The 21,015-nt window shown below is 36.4% G+C and overlaps 1 protein-coding gene across 2 annotated transcripts; it reads left to right on the forward strand.

Annotated features, from left to right (window-relative positions):
* Positions 1-1,259: 1,259 nt before the first annotated feature.
* On the forward strand, positions 1,260-12,905 carry LOC121411691 (deaminated glutathione amidase-like). Of its 2 annotated transcripts, none has more exons than XM_041604518.1 (6): positions 1,260-1,485; positions 6,604-6,759; positions 7,535-7,738; positions 8,738-8,848; positions 10,625-10,726; positions 11,472-12,905. In XM_041604518.1, exons 1-6 carry the CDS (start codon positions 1,336-1,338, stop codon positions 11,619-11,621), a joined length of 873 nt encoding a protein of 290 aa, XP_041460452.1. In that variant the 5' UTR covers positions 1,260-1,335; the 3' UTR covers positions 11,622-12,905. The 2 variants fall into 2 exon arrangements, with proteins under 2 accessions (XP_041460452.1, XP_041460453.1); XM_041604519.1 differs by having other exon boundaries at positions 1,264-1,702.
* The last annotated feature ends 8,110 nt before the right edge of the window (positions 12,906-21,015 follow it).

Here is a 21,015-nt window from a genome sequence, read left to right on the forward strand (position 1 = left end):
CCCCACTTTTGGCTCAGCCCCCCCCCCCCACTTTGAAAACCGTTCCGCGGCCCCTGTATGTGAGGCCTTCATGAAATTTTCTTTCTCTGATTTCTGGTTCCTGGGACAGTCTGTAATGCTAAATGATCATGAAGTGATGTAAAACTTGAGAAAAATGGGTGTCGGATGTACAATAAGGTTGATTATTTCTTGGAATTACCCTTTTGTGCCTTTTGTGCTCCAATTTGATCTTTGAAGATCTTAATTGTCCTTTAAATGACCAGTACGTGGCTTTAATGCCACACGATCCATATATTTATTAAATGAATCAATCAAATCGTATTTAAACTAACATTTTTTTCCATTAGCTTTAATTTGATATTATCAGTAAAATAGAAAAATCATAATGAAGAGGAAGGTGAAAGATGTGCATTGCTATTATGATTCCAATTACAAAAAAAAATCAGATGCTTGAAGAAGACTTCTTTGATCAAGAGCAATGCATTGACGGTCATGGTGTGGTAAGTACTATGCGGCGCAATGACGGGCCTAACATTAGGCCACTCCGAATACGAATTGTCGATCTGAACAGTATTTTTCGCTTAATGATTTTTAAGGTTCCGGGGCTGTCCAGGGTCGGGCTGTCCAGTGGTCGGGCTGTCTGGACCCCATTTTTAAATTATATTGATGTTTGAGACCTTCAGCTCTTTTGATTCTGTTGCCATTATTAGGAGAAATAGCTGAAATTTCTACCAAGAAAGAAGTTCCTTTGAATCACTTCATCCAAATCGAATATGTTAAATGAGCCGGACCATAAATTAAAGTTTTGTTTATTTTTCTACAAAAGATAGGCTTATGTATGAAGTGATATGCAAATAAGTGAGACGGTGATATCACAGTTCATTTTGTTTATTTTTTTTCTTTGTTTGAATTATAAAATATTTACTGATTCAACAAGATTGAAAAGGCCAAGCAAGACAATCTGGTTCCACATGTTCAGGGAGGAATAAAACATTGTTTCACATACAAGTGGGAAAAAAATTAAAACAATTTAACTTCATAAAAAAAATAGTGGTTGATATGTCGGCAGGGGGTATTTAAATGTAGGCCTATTGTATTAGACCGAATCTCCTAGTGCTATAAATTTCATATTTTAAATCCGATTTGATGAAAATATCAGTGTTATACAAATTTGATTTTTTTTCTCTCTTTTATCCCGATAAACTTTTTGTCGGGGTATACTTGCCCTCAATAACTCGATTTACATCAAATTTCAAAAAACCGTCGGATAAATGTTTTCTTAGCGCTGCGCCAAACAGCCATTATATGCCTATACGGTACTACACACGAAAGTGAATGAATGGGACAACTTGTAAGATGGTCGAATTAAAATCGGAGGGTGTAAATCTGGCAGCAGTTTGCCAAATAACAGCGACTGAAGACAAAGAAAAGACATTCAGCTCATGTCGGAGAGTCATAGAAACAGCATGCAAAATGGGCGCAAAGGTAGGTCCACCTACAAACTTCATATTGAGCTGGTCAAATTCTGTCACGACTCTGCATCTTTTCTTTCTTGACTTGTCGTAAACTAGCTTACACTGGCGGGCTTTGTTGCCGGAACTTCTCCGATGAAATCCCATCGATTCCGGCCGCTTTCTTGATGAGTGGAGAAAGCCGCCTTTTCCAATTTTGATCTGGATGTAATACAGTACAGGACCGTTAGGTATAATCAGGGTGCTACATAACCTTTTAGAAGCACTTTCCGGCCAAATCGTGGTTTTGGTAACCACGTAGATTTGTGTATGATGGTGGGCCCCAAGTCTGCGCACCTAAAAGTAACAATTTGAGTTAAGATTTTAACATGAATTTCTTCCTATTTCGCAAAATCTTTCAGTTTCACTTGATAATGTTCCTTACATCATAATGAGTTAGTGTGCCAAATATCTCATGAAAAAATTAAAAAGAAATATATGATTTTCTTGGAAAAAACCTCGGGCAGTCATTTTCAGATTGAAAAAAAATGGTACCCCATGTCTGCGCACTCATTCACTTTGCACACGATTTGGGGATTTTGATGACAAAGGCTGCATTTTGAGGCCGTCACATGAAATGCCCTGAATTCAATATTTTTCCACCTTTTGAGTCAGATTTTTTAAAGAATACCTGTCGATGTATTGCATGTGTAAAGTTCGCGCTCGTTGCGTATCTTCTTTTACTAGAATCGCGCAGATACGCGGGTGCGCAGACTTGGGAGACCGCGCAGACATGGGGGAACTGACCATACTGTACGCGCACTTGTGACTTTTGTGTACAAAGTGAATGGAGGTGGCAATAGGCACTCATTCAATGAACAAGGTTATAATATAACCTTGTTCTCAGTTATATCTCCATACCATGTGTGACAAAATAAAGGTGGCAATGTTTGGCTTATTTTCTCTTTTTCTTTGGGGCAAATGCTTGATTTTCTACACTGACAGTTTTCATTAGACCTGTTAATTCATACCGCTTGGCTCTTATTTAAATTTGATTCTTTATATCATTTTGTCTTAATTAAAAATAGAGATCAAAAAATGAAAATTTTCTTGCCATATTACTTTCCACCAATAGAGGGCGTACACAAAAATATGCCCAAAATTCAAGTTTTTGAGCACTCTGGTGAATACAAAAATTATTCCCACATTACTAATGATAAATAAATTGCAACTATATGGAAATTAGTGATTTTGGTCACAAAAGTGATATTTTAATGATTTTTTAAAGTGTGTGCTCTATACAGCATTGGCATACCATAGTCCTACCTGTAGATTCTCCACAGGCCAGATGGTAGCAGTGAACAAGTGGAAATAGGGAACCGTGCGTGTGACTGAATAAAGCGCTGCTGTATGAAGTGAACGGTGGTTCCCTATATCACGATAATGCCCACTTTCCCAGTCGGGCAAGTTAATTTCTAAATAGTTGGAAAATACTTGCCCGAAAAATACCTCAGGCTTCAAAATAATGTTTTACCACTTCAAAAGAACGTACCATACTAAAGTATGCTATGGTTTTATATACCATTGCCCCTTCGCTCTCTTTTAAACATGAACTATTGTACCTTGTAATATTTTTTTTCAGTTATTTTAGTTCCTATGACCGAAATTGGTGTCAATGCGCCATTTGATTAATATTCTCTATTAATTTCATGCGCTTTTGTATTGACCGTGACAAAATAAAAAGGGAATCACTGAAGATAACTAAAGAAGAAATAAGGAAGGAAGAAAAAGAAGAAAGGAAGAAAATAAAGAAGAAAAGAAAGGATGAAACTTTTGTGGAAGGAAAGAATGAAGTGACAAGAGAATAATAAAGAATATAATGAAAGAATGAAGGAAAGAAAAAATGAAGAAATAAAAAAGAAGGAAAGTATATACAGTATTTAAGAAAATGAAGAAAAGAAACAAAAATGGACAGAGAGAGCGATAAAAAATCAGGAAAGAAATCTAGGAAAGATTGAAAAGAAAGATGGAACAAAAAAAGGCAAGCGGGAAAGATAGAAGAAAGTTCGAATTTGATATAAAAAAATTGAACAATCATCTAACAAAAAATGATGTGCTTACTAAGTGTTGAAATTACAATTAGGGTGGCAAAATTGTAATAAAATGCTTGAATGTATCCGTTTTGTTTCAATTGACCAACAGTGCAAGGGAAAGGTATGAGAAATGTTTCGCAGGGTAAGTTTAATTTCGCCCTTTCCCCTTGACCCAGCGTGAGAACGAGCATTTCTGCGCAAACAGATTTCTGCGAGCTTTACAAAAATGGACAGTGCTCACTCAAGTGTAACATTCTGTCAAAACTTTTACTTTCATTGGATGGATGAGACCCAAACCCAAGATTATATGTGAAAAAATTACCCTCATGTTGTATATTTTTAAATTCCCAGGGTTTTTTCAAAGTGTAACTTTTCTTTGATACGCACTGTAGATAATTCTCTTCAAAATGGGGTAGAATGGGGTCGCAATAGCACTCCAAATAAAAGGGGAAAAAATAAATTATGCACTTACCTTGATTTGATATATGGATGAAGACCTCGTGACACAGAATCCTGACATTGAGGCACAAACTGGACCCTCAAATGAAAAGTTCTGTCTTGTTCGTTCTATCAAAATTGAAAACAAAATAGCCGATCGCTACCGAGAACGAACGCGACATAGAGGTCTAACTTTTCCTTTTTTGGAGGGTCCAGTTTGTGCCTCGATGTCGGGATTCTGTGTCACGGCAAACCTTCATCCATATATTATAATTGGGTCGATCTAAGTGCTTAATTTATTTTTTTCCCCTTTTGAATCTTTATCTGGAGTGCTATTGCGACCCCATTTTGGAGAGTATTGATCTGCCATTACACGGACGAGTCCTAAGCTCCAAGCCGCATTGCGGGCCGGAGCTCCCAGGGTTAATTTGTGCCATTGTGTGTGTGTATAAATCTTTTGTTAAGTGTGTGTCAATTCAATTTTTTTTTTATTAGCATTGGTTAGACTGAGTGATATATCCACTGTTTTTTTTTTTACATTTTCTGATGTTTTAAGTACTCTTCCTACATAGACAGCAGGCAGCCGTCTGTTTTGAGGAGTTTTTTTACATTTTTATTTTATCTTTTTAATTTCTCGCGATCGTGCAGCCACAATTAGGGGGTTAACAATGCAAAATCCCCCTGACGGGGTTCATTGATTTTTGTCTATATTTTCATTATAAAATACAAAGAACTGGACCAAAATAAAGTTCATTCTGTTTTGGCCTGAAATGCACCAAAACGGGAAAAAATATTCTTAAAAGGAAAAAAAACAGTGACTTACATGTACTTCTGCTGTTGCGCAACTCCCACTATTTGGTTTATCCGACCTTAATACATAAACATGTGGCCATTGAGTCCCTGTACAGATCAAGTTAGAACTTCGGTCTCTGTAATTGGTGAGTGGAGCCAACGGAGTTAAGTGGAACAACCAATATAACAGAGATGGAAGCATTTGGTCAATCTGCCTACACGGCTTTTGGTCTATCTTCCTACACAGCTCAGACAGATGATGGTCATTGGGCTCGTAATAGTGGAGGTTCAACCTAGCCTAGATCTAGAGGTCTCCGTGATGATTTTGATTACATTGCGGAGCCTAGACACGCATATGGGACTGTGCCAAGCAAACTTAATACACAAGAAGGGAATTCCCTTCATATCTAACATTGTAACCATCCAAAAAAATTTAGACTAAATTTTTTTTAATTCTATACATGTACCTTTATACACCTAATGCGTATAAAGGTAGGGGAAGGCGGGGTAAGTTGTGACAGTTTTTGCTTTTTGCATGTTAGAATTCATATGATTAATAATCTTGTCGAAATAAGTACCTTGCCTTGAAATTTAATTCTTCTGAAATATTTTCCACCTATATATAACTTTCTATCCCCACACTGGAAGTCATCGTGACCTTGGAAAAAAACGATGTCAAATGGCTCAACTTGCCCCATATATGGGGTAAGTTTGAGCCACCTTCTGGGGTAAGTTGTGCCACAAAAACGATGTACAAAATGTATGAGGGAGAACCAGCATGTCATTTTTTGTTTAAAGTCTTTTCACTTGCTAATTCTATATAAATACTAACATCCTTTGAAAGGAAAAGAGCAGTCATGTAAATTTGCTCCTTTCAGCCAGCATTTCAATCGATTTTTATGGTTTGTTTGTTTTATAAGATACATTACCATAGGAATTACCATGGCTCAACTTGCCCCATGCTGTTTGGCCCAACTTACCCCAGTCCGAACTTAGTGCGATAATTTTGGATCCACACATTTATTATGCATCCATCATATAAAAGACTATGACAATAATGAAGATCCATACCTGGACTAATAATGTTGTTATCACGTCTTTATTATATTTAAAGACATATGTGTTTATAAACCACTAATCTATTTCACACTCTTTTTTACTTTTTTGGCTGAAATCCATATTTTCCCCTCTAAAAAACTACTTTTTGTTTCAAAGTTGAAAACAATGTGGTGGGGTTAGGGGTTATGCTATGGGTCATCAATACATGACACCACCACGATGTCTGACTCATTCATTATTGGCCTGGGGCTGGTGGCTCAACTTGCCCCTATGCTCAACTTACCCCGCCTTCCCCTACTACTTTTTCACACAAAAAATAAGAAAAATGAGAGGTTTCTTACCAGACTGATCTTGTGTATCCATTCGTAAACACATACAATAGGCTTGACTCTTGAACCGCTATGATATGACATAGCTTCGATGAGCTATGTTACGAAGTGCCATTTTTAAGAACAATTCATAGATTAGAATTATTATTTATTAAATGATAAAATTTTAATTCTAATTGTAAGTAATTATTATCACATAGTAATTATATTAAACATTCTTACAGTGGCAGACACCAGTTTTGACCAACGCAAGTATGTGACATAGCTATAATGCATAAATAATGTATATATTGATTATTTTCTTGTTGATAGTTATCAATAATGGTATTTTTTAGCGATATATTGACAGAGAGTTTTCTTATCGATAACAAACGCATGAGGCTATGCCTCTTTTGTTTTGAAACCTTAACTTGATATTGCTTTATTTTTTTCTCTTAACAGATGGTATTTTTACCCGAGGCGTGTGATAACATCCAAAGATCTCCAGCTGACAGTGTCAGATATGCAGAAGGCATGGATGGTCCAACCATGTCGGCTTTCAAACAACTTGCAAAGGAACATAAAGTATGGTTGTCCATTGGAGGATTTCATGAGAAGGTATACTTTAAAGGCAAGCTTTCCGTAAGGATCTGTGTGTTTCATAAAGCCCCCTATTACCATTTGGATAAAGCATATTTCTAATTTATGTATAGAATTTGTCGAATCGTATGTTTTGGTATCAAATATTTAAAAAGTTTATGTTAAACTATATTTTGATGATGTTTGGAATCATAAAATACCGTATAATTATCATTTTACAAAGAAAACCGTTATGGTTTACTTTCGTAAACTATTAAAATTGAATATCCCGGGGGTACCCATCTCAACGTCCATATGTGATTTTTTTTAGTCATGAAATGAATTATTCATAATTTCATTTTCTCAGCAATTGATTGCTCCAGTCTTCATGGCCTAAATATGTATGATGCATAATTTACCCGTGCTATTATTTTGAAAAGATGTATTTCCCAATTCATCACAACATTTGCAATTTTGTCATAATTTTTATTTTTGGAAATAATGCCATTTTGTGACTAAGGCTAAGTCTCGTCTGCTCTTTTTACCGATAGTATCAATATCAAGGTATTTTAGTTAGGAAGCCTTCCGAGAAACAGGTTTAGTAAGATTGGAACTAACTGCGTGGTTGGTGGATAAAGATATGAATAACTCGTCCATGTGTTGAGAAACGGGCCCCAGGTGGCTATTTTGTTCATTAAACAGAAAGTCTTGACTGTGTTTTTTTTAATGTTTTAAACTGATTTGAGTGGTTATTTGATGATTGAATTGATGAAAATGGATTAGCTTATTACCATGATATTCTTTCAAATTTCAGAATCCTGAAGATGACTCCAAAATGCTGAATACCCATGTGATTCTGGATGATAGAGGAGATGTCGTCAGCAGATATTCAAAGACTCATTTATTCTCTGTGGATATCCAAGGGCAGTTCAGGCTGGATGAGAGGGACTGCTGCACCCCAGGAAAGACCATTGTACCTCCCGTCGACACTCCTCTTGGGAAAGTGGGATTAGGCATCGTATCCTTGAATTTATAACCACGAGTAGTTATGTAGACATTTGATTTCATGAGTGTGATTCATTTTATATCAATTTTCTTTATTTCCAAGTCTAGAGAAGAATCATTGTGCAGCAGTTCTGGCTTTCACCTTGTAATCAGAGGCTTTTGTGTTAGAATGGTTGTGTGACATTTGCTCCGGCGACAATTGCTCCGCTCTAAATTCCACACACTTATCGAGAGACCAACTTCAACCCTTGGTTTAACACTATACCCTACCATAAACGTAACATATTGCAACCCTAACCCTACATCATAGATGAAATTAATCCTGGAGCAATATTGTCACAGGAGCAAATGCGTGTATCTGTTAGAATCCCACTGTGGCCTAGTGTCTTTCATCAAGGCTTTCAGTAAGGCCAATCTCCACCCAGGTATTAAATGACTACTTGGTAGGATGTAAGAGCTTAGTTTGTAGTACACTTTAGTACTTGAGTTTGGAAACTGATTCCACCCCAGGGAATGGAAAAAGTGCATAAATTGTTTTATACATTAAAAGATGCCAAGAATATTGCAGCTAGTTAAGGCCTGGTCCCACTAGCTGACGAACACAAAACGTATGCGTAAAGGATAAAGCGGACAAGCAAAATTTGGGCTGGCTCCATCCTTTTTCATCCACTCCAGAAATGGAAAATAATTGGTGAGAAATGAAATCACAGTGAACGGATGCTTGATGTATATAGAGCGTATGTACCACGTAGATGTATGCAATGGGTACACAACAGATGCATCTAGCATTTTCCAATGGATGGCAAGATTTTTTATTACGTTCTACATCCGCTTTGCATCCTTAAGTGCAGTGGGACCGAGCCTTTAGAGAAAAGAGTTGCAATATTTAAAGAAGTGATAGTTTTTACAACAAGACATTGATGATGGGGAGCATTCACATTTTCACTACTACTAAAAATTATAAAAAGTTTTGTTTAATGGAATAAAAGAATATTCCTTAACCTTGTTCAAGTGCTATGACCTACGGTTTCCAGAGTTTTCGATGATGCTGACCAGACAAGGGGCGGAGATCTTGACTTTTCCTTCGGCTTTCACAATACCAACGGGGATGGCTCATTGGGAGGTATGGATTGATTATTATTGAGTGGGATACATAGTCACTGTCTCATGCCATGTCTTAAGACCCTATATGTCTTAACTCCAATAAGACTTGATTCGCCCCCTCCCCCTCCCCTTCAACATATTTCACTATAAATCTGTAATATGTAAAGATCACATCGCGACATTTCGTGACTTTTTTCTTTCAAGTCTTAGTAACTGTTAAGATCGAATTCGCAACGCAGGGGTACCCGCCTCCGAAATTATGCAACATTTTGTAAGTGTATATAGACCCAAAATTGCTCTAAAACGTTAATTTGATTTTAACCAAAATTCATATATGTATCATTATTTCTACTTTTGCTAATTGAACTCAACAATTTCTTCTTGTTTTGGGTCAAAATAAAGTTCTAGATGATTTGCATAGAAATCAGAATAAAAAACATTAATTTGACAAACAAAGAAATACAGGAAATTAAAAAAATAAAATACATAAATGATTTTGATATTGAATTTCTTTTAAAGTATGTTGCATAGGTGTAAAATCAAATTTCCTTGATCCAGTATTTAAATTGCACATAAATTGTTGGGTTTAGCACATTCGGTGTGCGCAGATAAGTTTAACCCCCGAAAAATATATATCAGTGGACCTCAACACTGATCTTGACATTTTAACAAGGGTAGTCATAAGAACTATGTGAGTGGCCAGTCATTTTCTCTTTTTGACTTTAATTAATAGGCAGAGTTCACCTGTATCCTAATCAGGCAATTTTTTTCCATTTATTTATTTTTTGTGGGGGGTTGCTTTTTACAGCTTACTCTCCAAATTTCAACATTGGATAAGCTTCAACATTGAGATGAATTGGGGATTTCTAGGGCTCCTTTTTCATTAGTTGTCAAGGCCTTTTTTTTCATTTTGGGGTTAAATTGCCCACAGCTCCCGAGTAATTTTTCCCTGATCCTGATTGAATGACACAAATGCTGGGGAAATCATGATTTCAAGTGTGGTGTTTGTATGGTTGGGTGATCTCAAGCTCAAGAACAGTATGAGTGTATGAAAAAAAAATGATGAAATCTGCATTTGCAGTAGAGATTGAGGTAAATTGGAGCTTTTCACATTTTAATGAATAATGATATTGATTCTTTCGATTTCTTAAAAAAAAAATCAGAATTTACATTCTTCATGTCAAAATTTAGATGCATTCTCTACCTAATTACACTTTCATCTTCATGTGTGAAGATGAGATGATTGGGCAGAGTTGTAATGTCATCAGTTGGTGCTGAGCCTATCAATAATGTGATTATCGTCTTCCTAAACCTAACTTGTTGAGTTTAGTTTAGCAGCCTTTTGTGTGTTCATCACCAACACTATTCTTGAATTTGCTCATTGTGCATTGATAGTAGCTTTCTCCTATTGTCTGCTCTGACCATTTCTATGCTAGTGTAAAATCATCATTGACATTACTAATACCATAAGAAAAGCAGGATTTAGTCTCTTTTTAGAGAATATATGAAAACAACTGATAGTATTTCCTTGATGAAAAAGTGATGTTTGTCAAATGAATGTATAGATGTAAGTTAAATCTGCCAAACTCAACCTGCAATAAAATTGAATAATTGATTTAGTGCAAGCAACAGACCAGAACATGCAAATAATGCATTGTTCACGTCTTCCAAGTCAAATTTTCGTAAATAGATGTGACATAACTGGTCCTGATAGATTTGACTGAGGCAGATTTACCTGTATATATGCTGTATACACAAATTTAGACTAACCGAAATGCTTTTGTATTCCACCTAGCCGTTGTTACGGAGTAGAGCTATTGAGAACCAATGTTATGTCATCGCTGCCGCCCAGACTGGAAAACACAATGATGGAAGAGCAAGCTATGGTCATGCAATGGTAAGAAAGTCTATGTTCCAGGGGTGTGAGAGATCCGACCAATCGCAACTATGGAAAGCCAGCAAAGTCAACACATAAAATGCGTGTTTCCTCAGTTTTTTTTCTAGATATGAATGTATATCCATAAATTCATTGATTTCTTGACAGTTCTATTTGTTCTCCTTCATTTACAAGGGACATTTTGCACATTTCCTATAGAAAAAATTATGACACTGATGGATTTCCATAGAGTTACGATCGATTGGATCAATTGTAACTCTTTGTAAGATGGGGCCCAGCTGTTTAGTTGGTTTCAGCTATGTTTTATCTCACTTTCAGCTTTCTGTGTACTTTGTCAGTACAAAAGTAAAGGAGCTTTTGCAAGTTTAGCTATTTTTTTGTTAAGGTCACTCAGGAAAGGTTATTTATAATTGCAGTGTTTCACACAGCCATTTGTGAATTCAAAAACATCCTTTTGAATGACTGGAATTGGGGAAAACACAAGTGTGTTTTTATTTTTGAAATTTTATTAGGTTTGCAAATTCCAAGTTTTGCCTTAGTATAATTTAGATTCATATTTTTTTGAAATGTTACGATTAAAGATTGGTCTTGCATTCTGGCACTTCATATACTCCTTCTTCTCCTCTTTCTCTTTCTCCTCCTCATTGCCATCATCATCGTTATATCACCGTCATCATGTAAAATACCAACAAGAAATTAGTTAAGCACTCTTTCTAATTTCATTTTCCCCATTTTCTTTATGTAGATTGTTGATCCTTGGGGGGCCGTCATTGCCCACTGTTCTGAGGGAGAAGGGGTGGCTGTGGCTCAAATTGATCACGGTTATCTTCAGAAGATTAGAACATCAATGCCTGTATGGGATCACAGAAGAACTGACTTGTATCCAACATTTTAGCCTTACTACAGATACGATGAGAAGAAGTAAATGCAGCTGAGATATATTTTTTGCCATGAAAAGGTGATGTTGCGAAAACGGATGTTTTAAATCGATTATGATTATCTAAAAAAAAAACCTGTGCAGGATCACAGGATTATATGTTCTCCTTGTACGATTATTATTTCAGCCAAAAAAAAAATTGGTGTACAATGAGCATCTACAATTTCAAGGTGTAGGAGATGTTGCAAGTACCTAAAATTTCTAAATTTATCTTATTAATTATAATAATTTGAGGCTCTTTCCATTAACTTTGCATGCGAAATTAACCAGGTATAACTGTATTCACATTTGTTGGGCTTAACTCATTTGCCTTAAGGCTTAGTGTTAATACAGTTTAATTAGCTGCATGATATATTACAACATTCACACAGGCGCAAAATATGTAGATGGACATGTTCTTTTATATTAATGAGATGAATTTGTATTGCACAGCCAATATAGGAAAAGTGGGGAATCTCCAGCACCTTTTTAATTAAGAGCTATAACAAGATACCTTGGGAGCCTTATTCCAAGACCAGTACATAATTTGAAACAATCTGATGAAACACTTCATGCATTGACTGTAACAACGTCTCTATTCAGCATCAAGCATTCAAGGAAGTGAGCAATATAAAGGATAGTGATGAAAATAATGATCTTACCAGGTTATTTGGATTCATTCAGTGTACGTGTCCCATGGAGCTGCCTTTATCCTGTGTTTCCAGGTGCAGTTTGGTGCCTATAAGACGTATTCTTGTAGATTTCCATGATCTTTGCGGAGAGAATATGCAATTTTCTCAAGCTTCAATCTCCTTGCTTTGAGGTGGGAAGGAACATCTGAACTAATGTTGAATGCTGGGTGAGTTTTCTTGTTGCGATTCTTAAGCTGGAAAGCTTGTAAAACTGCATCACGGTCAAACATTGACACAAATCTTACAATGATTGGATCCGGTGTTTGTCGATCCTGTCGGTCTTCGGGGTAGGGCTTGCTGGGAAAGTGATGGTCATTCACAAAATGCATGTCATTCGTTTCTTCTGTAGAAAATCCAATCGAGGCTATGGCGTCGCAGACATTGCAGGCAGCATTCTTAGGGCTCTTGGTGGCTCCAAGTGGTGATTTTATCCCATATGTATCTTCTTTCTTTACAATGGTTTTTTTCTTTTCATTATAATTGTATATCTATCTATCATCAATATGGTTTCTTTCATAATATTTTCAGACCATGCACAGGTCATGTGGGAAGTTATTAACATAAAATATTTCATATTTGAGGAAGTTTTTCTTTTTGTAAACACCGCAGTCAAAATATCCATAGATATTGGTATTCCCCTAATTGTGCAGTTGACTCATTCCTTATTTCCTCAACCAATTACTTTACTTTACAGCTCTCGTCTCTTTAACCCTAAAAGAGCCGGGTTATTTGGACCCCTCTCACAGCCAGGGGTGCATTCTTTTGCCCCCCCCCCATAATCAATCTGTCAATTGCTCCACACTGGAAACATCCTTGTGGCACACAGTCTTGTATTCTTAACCTTCAGGTGATTTTACTATTCCCTTTTTCTCTTCTAGTATATGTGATCCTGTCAAATACTATGTAGTCAGTTTACTAGCAGTCTATTTTAAAAAGATGTTTTTTACATCATCAGGACTTGGTCAACTTGTCTGAGTGTGTTGAGTTTTTAATGTCTTTCTTCATAAGTCTCAGTCTCATAATGGTGTCATCGTTTGGCAGGATTTAGAAATCTGCCATCTATGTTGTTTGGTGCAATGAGTTTGCAGTGACTCCCGTCATTGACAGTGTAGACTTGTTGACTGTTGCTCCATCACATACAATAGCTGATATCCGAATGCCATAGTTGTTCAAGAGATGGAGGCATACTTTGAGCAGGGCTCGTTGAAACCTTGAATTTTTTTTTTTTATATCCTATTGTCAACTGTACAATATTTTTGGTGCACTTCGATGCCATACCGAGCAGCAAGCAACATTCTTATTTTTTCCCGTTCCAGTGCAATTTTTCGGTTTGTTTCAACCAATGACTTCAGCATCTCTTCTTTTCTGTTTCCTTGTGCGTTCATGCATTTCTTCTTTGGAGGTGTGTTGCACTCGCTTGGCCCGGCATCACCATGATCACTGGCAATGTTTGTCACATTGACTTCGGTGACCACATCTTGGGGCTTTACCTGAAAAGTATATGAATATATAGAACATATACTTTTATTGTCTCTTCTTGCCAAATTAACCTTATTTCGTGAACTTGGTGCTTTGTAGGCAGGAGTGGAGCCAGAATGACTGGAGTGGGTGGAGCCTGGATCCGTGCCTGCCTATTGGCTTAACTACTCTAGCTTACCCCACCTGCCCATCTAGCATCTCAATATGTGAAGCAAATCGCTTGAAATCATGTTCTCTGGAAAGTGAAATGTATTCTGATGCCCTGTCAAAAATGAAATTTGTTATGAGTCACGTGTGAAGAAATGCAGTTGACGTTGCAATTCCTGCAGATTGCCCAACTCTCTGTAATATCTCCTGCTGAATAATCAAGTAACGTCTCAACCTTTTTTTCAGATTTAAGTTGACCTCTTCATCCTGTCCCTCTCCATTCATTGAATTCTGATGCAAGTTCTGTTATTTCTCCTTCTTTCAAATGGCAATTTTGCCTTTGTGTCTTCAGTGCTAGTCATCGCAATATTTTATTGGTATTATGATACCCTACTGCAGTCAATTACTAGCAGTCTATTTTTAAATATGCTTTTCACATCATCAGGACTTAGTCAACATGTCCGCTTGTGCTGTGTTTTGAATGTCTTTCTTCACAGGTCTTTAGTCTCATAGGCCGGTATTCTCAAAGGAAGTTTGGTTAGTCCTTGGTCTAAACGTGTTGTTTTACATCATCAATTTTAGTCAGCTCTCATGGGTGGTTTAGAAAATTCAGTCAATGGACTAAATTTCCTGCGCATGAGCTTTTGCTTAATCGTTTGCAAATTTTTTCACCTTTTTTCCCTCTCAAAAATCATCGGAGACAGATCAGAGTCCGATTTAGATTCAGGTTACACGTAGATTTCACTGAACCACTTTTTGGTAATTTTCACAGAAAACATAAGTATTTTGGTGCCTCTTTATCAAGGAGTGTGATTCTGTATTAAAAATTACTATTCTACTTTCGAATGCAGTATAAACGATGATTAATAAGATTATGTTTCTCGCTATTGAATGTTTATTTTTAGCACTTGAACAGTTCGCCTACAGTCCTATTCGAACGTTTATGTGCTGGAAGATTCCCGATATGGGGGGGGTTCAGCCTAGCAAAGGATTATTCAATCGGATGAAATCATTCGGACAAATGTCCTTTTTGAACTCGGTCATCTGGGAGGGGGCCTTTGGTGGAGGCCCACCCCCACTTTTTCTCGTCTCCCTGGTGTATGCGCCATACTCTTTTTTTTTTTTGCCAAGACCCTAAACCTCTACCATTGCTCTTTCATTTGATTTAGAGTCCACTTTTGTCCATACTTATTTACAAATTGTTGATGAATTTCTTTCCAAGCATCGATTTGACTTGAGTTTGAACTGTGATTGGTAACCTTGTTATTGATTATGTGGATCCTGTCTGCAATAAAATAATTCTCGCAATTCTGCCAATTTGGTTTTCTGTCCCTCTTAATTCCTGTATCCTCCATGATTATCAATTAATGAATATGCAACAAAGGTTTGCACTGAGCATGCTCAGAAATCATCCTGTGAACTGAGCATGCCCAGTGACCAGTCCATGGTTTAAAATTATGGTTTAGGTAGTCCACCGTTGGTGAATACCGCCGAGGTTTAAACCATGGACTAAAATTTAGCCTGGTCTAATTAGTCCCTGGTTTGAATTTTAGCCAGGCTAACTAAACCTCCTTTGAGAAAGGTGTAACTAGTAGGCAGGGGTGGAGCCAGAATGACAGGAGCAGGTGGAGCCTGGATCCATGCCTTCCTATTGGCCTACCTTCCTGCCCATCTAACTTCTCAATGTCTGAAGCCAGATGATTAAATTCCTCTTGTCCGGGAAGAGGAATGTAGTTTGATGCCCTGTCAAATATGAAATCTGTTGTGAGTCATGTGTGAAGAAATGCAGTTGAAGTTGCGATCCCTGCCAATGGCCCAACTGACGATAGTATCCTCCTCCCGCTGGATAATTGAGTAATGTCTGGACCATTTTTTTTCAGATTTAAGTTGATTCTTCATTCCACTTGTCCCGATTCTTGAATTCTGATGCGGATTCTGTGATTTCTTCTTCATTTAATTGGCAATACTTGAGATCGTAAGCAATTCTTGATTTTGTCAATTACACCTCACTGGAAACATCCTCGTTGCACACATGGACTCCGCTTGGCCAGGAGTCTATTTAGCGTCCTGTTTTCTTCTTCCTGTTATTGGAGTAGAAGGAGGGTTACCAGTTGACTTTGTTTCTGGAAGGCTCCATAGATGAGAGAGATGTTCTGGTTGTTATTAGTGATAGCTGGTCCGCAGTTCTTGATCCTCGTCCCCTTGTGCCCTGCCATTTGTCTTTCTACTGCCAGTGCCCCAAGTGTTCCATTATACTGCCCATTTTTAATAAAGGGAAACAGAAGGGTCATTCTCAAGAAAATGTCAGATTTCATGACAATACCACACACTCACTAATACGTAGTATATACACCATTCTTGCAGTAGAATGTCCTAGACTATCTGCCCGACCATCTCCTGCAATGGTCAAGGGTTTGCCAGCCCGTTGAAGTCCATTGATCATCTTTCTTCTATCATCCACTTCCTCTCAGTGGCAGGCTGTAATATTGACTTCTGTATCCCATAAAAGGTTTGATCCGCTGTGCATGCTACCTTCGGATGACCTAGGACCTTCCTTCACCAACATGGCCCAACTTCCTCCTGCAAACAGGAGAGAAGCTGCCATCAGAACATTCCCAGCAGGCCTCCTATTATCAAGTACGGCTACCCTTACCATTTTCCTCATTTCCCACATGTCGGGCACACGGTCATGATGGCCAGCATTGTTCCAATTTCCTGCTTTGTCTGGACTACATTGCCTGACCAGGGGCCCGTAACACAAAGCTTAGCAATGATCGTAGAACATTTTTCTACGATTGATTCCATTGACTACAATGTAAAACAAAATGGTATAATTTCAAGCGTACGATTGATTGCTAACCTTTGTGTTGGCAAGGCTTCATGAGTTCCATGAGATTAAAACAACTACCATACACGACATATCAATGTAATTTTTCATCATATAAATTCCATTTAAAATATATTGAAGCTTTAAAAAAAATTCAAGAAAATTCAATTCAATTTAAATTTATTTAACTTCGCAATAAAACATACATGACAGTATAACAATAGTAAAAAAAACCATACAATAAACAGTCGTACGTAATACAACATAAATAGCAATATAGGATACATAAATATGCAAAGTGGGATGCGGCGAGGAAGGAACTGCCCTTATAAAGATGCCCACCTACATGTATGAAATTATTATGAGATATCAAGATTGTGTAAAAAAAAATATAAACAACAAACATTCAGAAACAAAACAAGACAAACCAAAGAAGCTGGAGCCTGTTTAGTACCATGCAACCGTTAACTATGTCAATTTTATTGTGTAGCATTGCAAGTCCCGCATAATTTGAGGAGTTCATCAGTGATTAGACTTTTGCTATAGTCATCAATGAATGTTCTTCTCTTTCACACAATCTTTCCATCAGTTGCTTTCAGGAAATCCCATTCAGTTGGTAGACCAAGCTGTGATCTACTGTTATGTATTTATCTTTCTTCCTTGTTTTTTCGGTGGCTTTCCTCAACAAACTACTATTTTTTGCAATTAAAGTTTCTTCTATTTCAGTGAAAGAGACAGACCTCCCTGTTACTTAAAGGGGAATCCAGCATTGGCCATAAAATGTTGTGTTGGGAAGGAGAAAAATAAATTAAACAGAATGGTGAAAGTTTGAAAGAAATCGGACAAGCAATAAGAAAGTAATAGCTTCTTTAAAATTGAGATCACTAATACTATGTAGATTTCAAATTGGCAACTGGGTAAGTAAATTATGACAAGGGGCAAGGACAACTTTCCCATAGGCCATGCACTTTATTATCAGGGATTTGTGGTTTACTCCTAAGTACTCATTCCCCTGGGGCAGTAATCTAAATATAACCCAGGTAGTATATTGTTTTATGTCCTCATGAAAGAAAAATACAATTTGAAATAAAACTTTTGGGAAAAATGACATTTTAGCCATAATATGTATTGGAGTACATGGAAGAGTAGTCCTTGCCTTACATCACTATGACATCCCATATGCGGCCAATTTGAAGTCTCCATGGGTATAGTGATTACCAATATTTACAACTTTTAAAAATTCATAACTTTCTTGTTGTTTGTCCAATATTGTTCAAACTTTCACCTATCAACTTGTCTGATTTTTCCTTCCTTATAAAAGCAAGTTTTTATTTGGGTTGGATTCCCCTTTAAAGTAAAAGTAAGATGATTTATTATAGATGATCAATCTGGGACCTGTTTTACAAAGAGTTACAATTAATCCAATCAATCTCAGCTGTGTGGATATCCATCCATACTATAATTTTTTCTACTCAAATTGTACAGTCACCAATAGGTAAACAAAGAGAATCACACTGAATCTTCAAGAGGTATATGAATGTATAAATATACATCATGTCTAGAAAATATTTGGAACAAATATGCAATTCAGATGTTGCTAGCCATCTGTAGTTGTGATTGATTGGATAAATCGCAACTCTTTGTACATTTATCTTCTTTTATGACAAATTATTTTGTATAATTTATGTTGAAAAGTTGTATACATGTTAAAAATAGGATAAAATACAACTGTTATAGTATATTTGTTTGAATGAATTATTCAATTGAATGATTCAATTGAACTTGAGGCTTTTTATCTATGTATGTATGAGAAGTGGTCAAACACTTTGTCTAAGATGATCTGATGGTGTTTAGCTGACATAATTTTGTTGGTCAGTCAGTCCATATTCTTATCCTCAAGAGCTCAAGAGTGGTTGATCATATCCTCAAATTAAATACCATGTGACGGGGGCTACTCTAATGGTGTGTTGCACAAAACTTTCAATCAATTGAAAGTCGTTTTTGGTTCCCAAATCGATCATAAATCTCACAAGTAATTGCAAACTTGTGCTTAATCACCAGTCTGATTCTTGCATCAAGAAGTAAAACTCAATTCCCCGTATTTGTAATTGGTGTATCAATTGTAAATTTGCAACAGACATTTGCAATTATTTTCTTGCAACACACCCCATAAGTGTGTCTTATTGTACTTCCTATTTCCAAAATGTGTGGTGATAACTTGTTGAATGATCTTGTCTAACTCTGGGGGCCCTGTTGCATAAGAAGTTACTATCATAGTAACATGACCCAACAGCCAATCAAATCCTAGGATTTCATGAAAGATACAATGGATGGAACAGTTACTATAATGGTAACTTTCATGCAATTGGGCCCTTATAGGTAATACAAAGAGTGTTATGCAACACTGTACTTGCCAATTTGACATCTGGCAATTGAATATACAAGTATACCTATTAAAGTAAGAAATATTTACATGTATAATCTACATGGTTGTCAAATCAGAAAAGTCATTGGTTTTCTGAATAATATTTCTCGATTGGTAAGGTGCAATACCTAATTGAAATTTAGAACAAATAAGTACACTGTAGAATGATGTGTGTATGCCAAATAATCTTGTTTGTAAATAATAATAAACAGGTGCTTATACAGCGCATGATTAATAAGAATTGCTCTTTGCGCTTTACTTATACAGCTCTCCAGTATTACAATATTACACTATAACAAAAATATATTTGTTTTAGATGATGCTTCAGATGTACGAGACTGCATATTGATGCATTGGATTAGTAAGACAGTTGGGACTGGCAAAAATGCAAAAGCTATCTCCCCCCCCCCCCCCCCCCCCCCCCTCTTGAAACAACTCTTGGAATTTGTAAGATTGAATTGTCTTCTCTAGAACAAAGTCTGTAATGTGGGCAGTGGTGATTTTAGTAAAACTATAGAGGTATTCTATAGATTTGCATATATGCTTGTATAACAGTTATTTGAATCTATCTTTAATATGAAAGGGTTGAAGATATCAACAGCAAACAAAGCATATTGAAGATTTGTGAATATTGTAGTCAACCATAAGAATATGTTCAGAAAATTTATTTCTTTATGACATTTGCTCTTTAAATTTTCTGATGACCCTGATCTATAGAACGGGTCTAAATTCCAGCCTCAACAATATGTTTTTGAAAGGGAAAAGGTAATGTTGTTTGCTGTAATTAAGATTACTTCATATTTGTATGCTTCATTCAATCATCATTCAATCTTCCAAATATGACTGAAGCTGGTTTCAAATGATAAATATAAAATATGTAATAAAAATATTTGTAATTCTCAATCCATTGGTGGCTCGTATTTTTGATAAGTTAGCAGTGAATGTAATGAATGTAATGAATGTAATGATGACCCTGTAAATGTTTATTTATAATTGATTACTTGCTAAATTGATTGATTGATTGATTGATTGATTGAGTGAGTGAGTGAGTGATTGAGTGATTGATTGAATTGAGTGATTGATTGATTGATTGATAAGTTGGTAGGATGTTTTGATTGGTTGGTTGATTATTGATGTTTTGAAGAGAAAAAAATATGTTCATCTTCTGCAAGAGTGCTTCATATTTTTTACTTTATCATCAGGCTTTATCATCTTCGTATCTTTTAAATATAAAATAGCATGGTTTTGAATGATAAATGTCAAATATATATTGAAAACATTTGTAATTCTCAATCCATTGGGGGCTCAGATTTTCAACAAGGTAGCAGTGAATGTAATGACACTGTAAATGTTGAATAGTTAGAGTGTTTGTTTTTGGTTGATGGTTGATTGATCAGTAGTTGATTAATTCACTTATAATTTAGTGATTGATAAATTAAGTACTTGAATGATGGCTTAGTTGGTTGGTTTGCAAAATACATACATTTATTAAAGTATGTCAAAATTATCACAAAATTAAATTTGGATTTTAAAAGAAGGGAAAGACCAGGATACCATTTTCTGAATTATATCATGTCAAAATATATCCAAAGTGTGTGTATTAAAATGGTATGGCCCTGGGAAGTGGGGATGTTGAAGCACCCTCAAGATTTTCTGGGGGTGGGGCTGCGTGTATTATTTCTGGAAGGTGTGACGAAAATTACAAGAATCTCGGGACAAAAATGACCTTCATTTTGTAGTGAAACCTTTTTTTTTCTTTTTGCAGTTTTCAAAAATCATTCCCAGGGCCATGCAAAACGGTCG

This window comes from Lytechinus variegatus, chromosome 3 (genome assembly GCF_018143015.1).
Source record: "Lytechinus variegatus isolate NC3 chromosome 3, Lvar_3.0, whole genome shotgun sequence".
In the NCBI taxonomy this organism is placed as follows: domain Eukaryota; kingdom Metazoa; phylum Echinodermata; class Echinoidea; order Temnopleuroida; family Toxopneustidae; genus Lytechinus; species Lytechinus variegatus.